The 2,596-nt window shown below is 32.6% G+C and overlaps 1 protein-coding gene across 1 annotated transcript; it reads right to left on the reverse strand.

Moving 5' to 3' along the window:
* Window positions 1-351: 351 nt before the first annotated feature.
* LOC143228069 (cuticle protein 10.9-like) lies at window positions 352-2,135 on the reverse strand. Its single transcript, XM_076459405.1, has 4 exons — window positions 2,072-2,135; window positions 1,743-1,826; window positions 903-1,208; window positions 352-594 (listed from the first exon to the last, which is right to left on the reverse strand). Exons 1-3 carry the CDS (start codon window positions 2,081-2,083, stop codon window positions 942-944), a joined length of 363 nt encoding a protein of 120 aa, XP_076315520.1. The 5' UTR covers window positions 2,084-2,135; the 3' UTR covers window positions 352-594; window positions 903-941.
* Between the last annotated feature and the right edge of the window lie 461 nt (window positions 2,136-2,596).

Below are 2,596 nucleotides of genomic sequence, written 5' to 3' on the forward strand. Positions count from 1 at the left end.
TTCGTTTTCGCTGTTCAACTTTTTTTTACTATGCTTTCTATTCTCAATATATAGTTGTACTGTGTGTTTATGATATGCCATGATGATTAGCAAAATATTATAAAATTACAAAACAGAAGATTTTTAAATTTCAGAGAGTAACTATTATGTTACAACAGATGTTTTTATATGTTCTTGATAAAATAAACCATATGGCCATTAATCAAAAATATTAATAAAAAGTCAAAAACTTTATATATTAACTATTTTGTGTGTTGTATTAGTTTCAATTTCACACTGAAACAATATCACATGCGAACAATATTTTCACATTTATTTACAGGTAATCATTAAAAATAATAAAAAGCGCAACTTTCGTTCGTACATTTATAAGAAAAGAAAAGCGAGTCCTGCATATTTTTCCAACTTACGCAATGACATATTACAATCACATTAATAGCTTTGCAGTTTTTAGTGACGACCTCTTTAAAGCTGAGACAACTTGTTCAAACATTAGACATTCTGGCGTCTTGGTCCTTCAAGTAATGAATGTGACATCCCCAAGCTGACTAAAGCACTACATTTTGGTCCTGCATGCATAGAGCCTTTATATACCTGTATGGAAGATAATGATACATCTTCAAATGATTATTTTAAAATTTAATGCGGTGTTGAAATTTATATAGGTTTTCCTCTCATATTAGAGTTTGTTTTCGTATATATATATATTATTACACTTATGTAACTGTGACACAATTACCTTGTTATAAATGATGTTTGAGTTTCAAAATACACAGACAAAAGGAGAAATAAATACATGCAAAAGTGGCCATACACATACAAGATACTTATTTCAGCAAAAGTGGCATAATACTGAATAAACGTTCAGAATAATCATCCTTAAGAAATCTGTCTTAGCATACCTGTATATAAGTTAGGGAAATGGATGATCATTGTGGATATCAATGAACAGGGTAATAATGTTCGGCATCAGAGTAGATGTAAACATCAGCAGGATTCTGATTGGCTGTGCCCGGCTCGTTTGTTTTGATTTGGGCTCTATAGCCGTAGTCATCGGCAACGTAGTTCACCTGGCGAGTCACACCGTAAGCGTCGCGGTAACCATAGGAACCGACCTTCCTGTTTCCTTCGTCACTCTCCTCGTTTTTCCATTGTTGGTTACCGTATTCATCCACGAAGTCGTATCCGTAGTTGTATGGCTGAGGGTACTGTACAAACAATAGCAGTTATAAAGGTTTCAGATAAACACAGTAAGATCGTTATGAATCCAATATCTTATTATTACAAATCTAAGAAACGTCTTAAAATTTTCCATCCCTTTAGTGCGTGTTTATTTGAACTTGTTTGTTTGAAAAAGTCAACATTTAATGGAATGATATACATATATTTCTATTGATGACAACGTTGTCCATATCTAAATACCAGTAAATAAGAGACTCGATCAACGGATCTGTTTAAGATGTCAAAGCTTCGAAAAAAAGCCTTGTTTTTATGGTTGTTTTTTTTTAAATTATACGTAATTTCTAAGCATTACGACATTTAAATATTGTTATTGTTCATAATTACCCAAGCAAATATCTGAATTTAAGTTCATTGTGCTGGAATACGAAATACATGCTACATCAGAATAATCCAAAAGTTATATAGTAAGTACTAAATTGGATAATTTCGCGTTAAAAGGATTTGTATTAAAAATTGTAGAATTGTAAAAGAAGAAAAATAAAATCAGTTTGCATACGTACGTAGTAACCGTCATAACCTCCATAAGCTCCCGGGTATAAATAACCGGCAGATGCCATGGCAACGATGGCAGCGAAGATTACAATCTATTGAAATATTTAAAATTTTTAGAGCTGAAGAGGTATTAAAGTAAAACTAGCTATAACTACTTTAAATAAATATTAATATCAAATCTGGTGTATGAACTTTTAGAATGCACATATAAACCATAAATGTTCATGGCCTAGAGTTCTAGCATTAATTTTCCTTTCATACACATGTATAAGTAAATTGGAAATGTTTGTTTTATAAATGTTAATGAATTAAGTCTTCACATTTGTGTAAAACGTACCTTTGTCAGCATCGTAAATAACTTACACCACAAACAATGGTAACGTATTAAAGTGCTTAGTCGCTTGGTCTTGGAAACCTGAGATTGATAAAAGCACCTTATCCAAGCAGTTTATATATACCTTCAGTCATGGCACCGATAGTGAAAGTGGACATTTGTTTTAAAGTTCCGACCTCGTCTAAAAATTCGACATTATTTAATCGTACCAAGCACCGCGACGTGGACTTTTTCGCTTCTGTAGAAGCCCAGATTAGATCGGTCGTTAAGAGGTCGTGCCAGCGTGGGACTAGATATAAACTAGCATTTCTCGTTTATAAAACATAGCGTCCCACTCTTGTCACTAATACAATCAAATTGATATAATGGATGATTTTATCGATATAGAAACGGAAAGGGAAAATGTGAATTCAGGCTATAAAAAATGATTCTGAACTGTATTTCCTATTTGGAACGAGTTAATGTATATTGTGCACACAATAAACGGCAATAAGAAAATGTTTGAAAGTAATGGAGCATTCTGCTAGT

The sequence above is a fragment of the Tachypleus tridentatus genome, chromosome 10, assembly GCF_004210375.1.
Source record: "Tachypleus tridentatus isolate NWPU-2018 chromosome 10, ASM421037v1, whole genome shotgun sequence".
NCBI classification, from domain to species: Eukaryota; Metazoa; Arthropoda; class Merostomata; order Xiphosura; family Limulidae; genus Tachypleus; species Tachypleus tridentatus.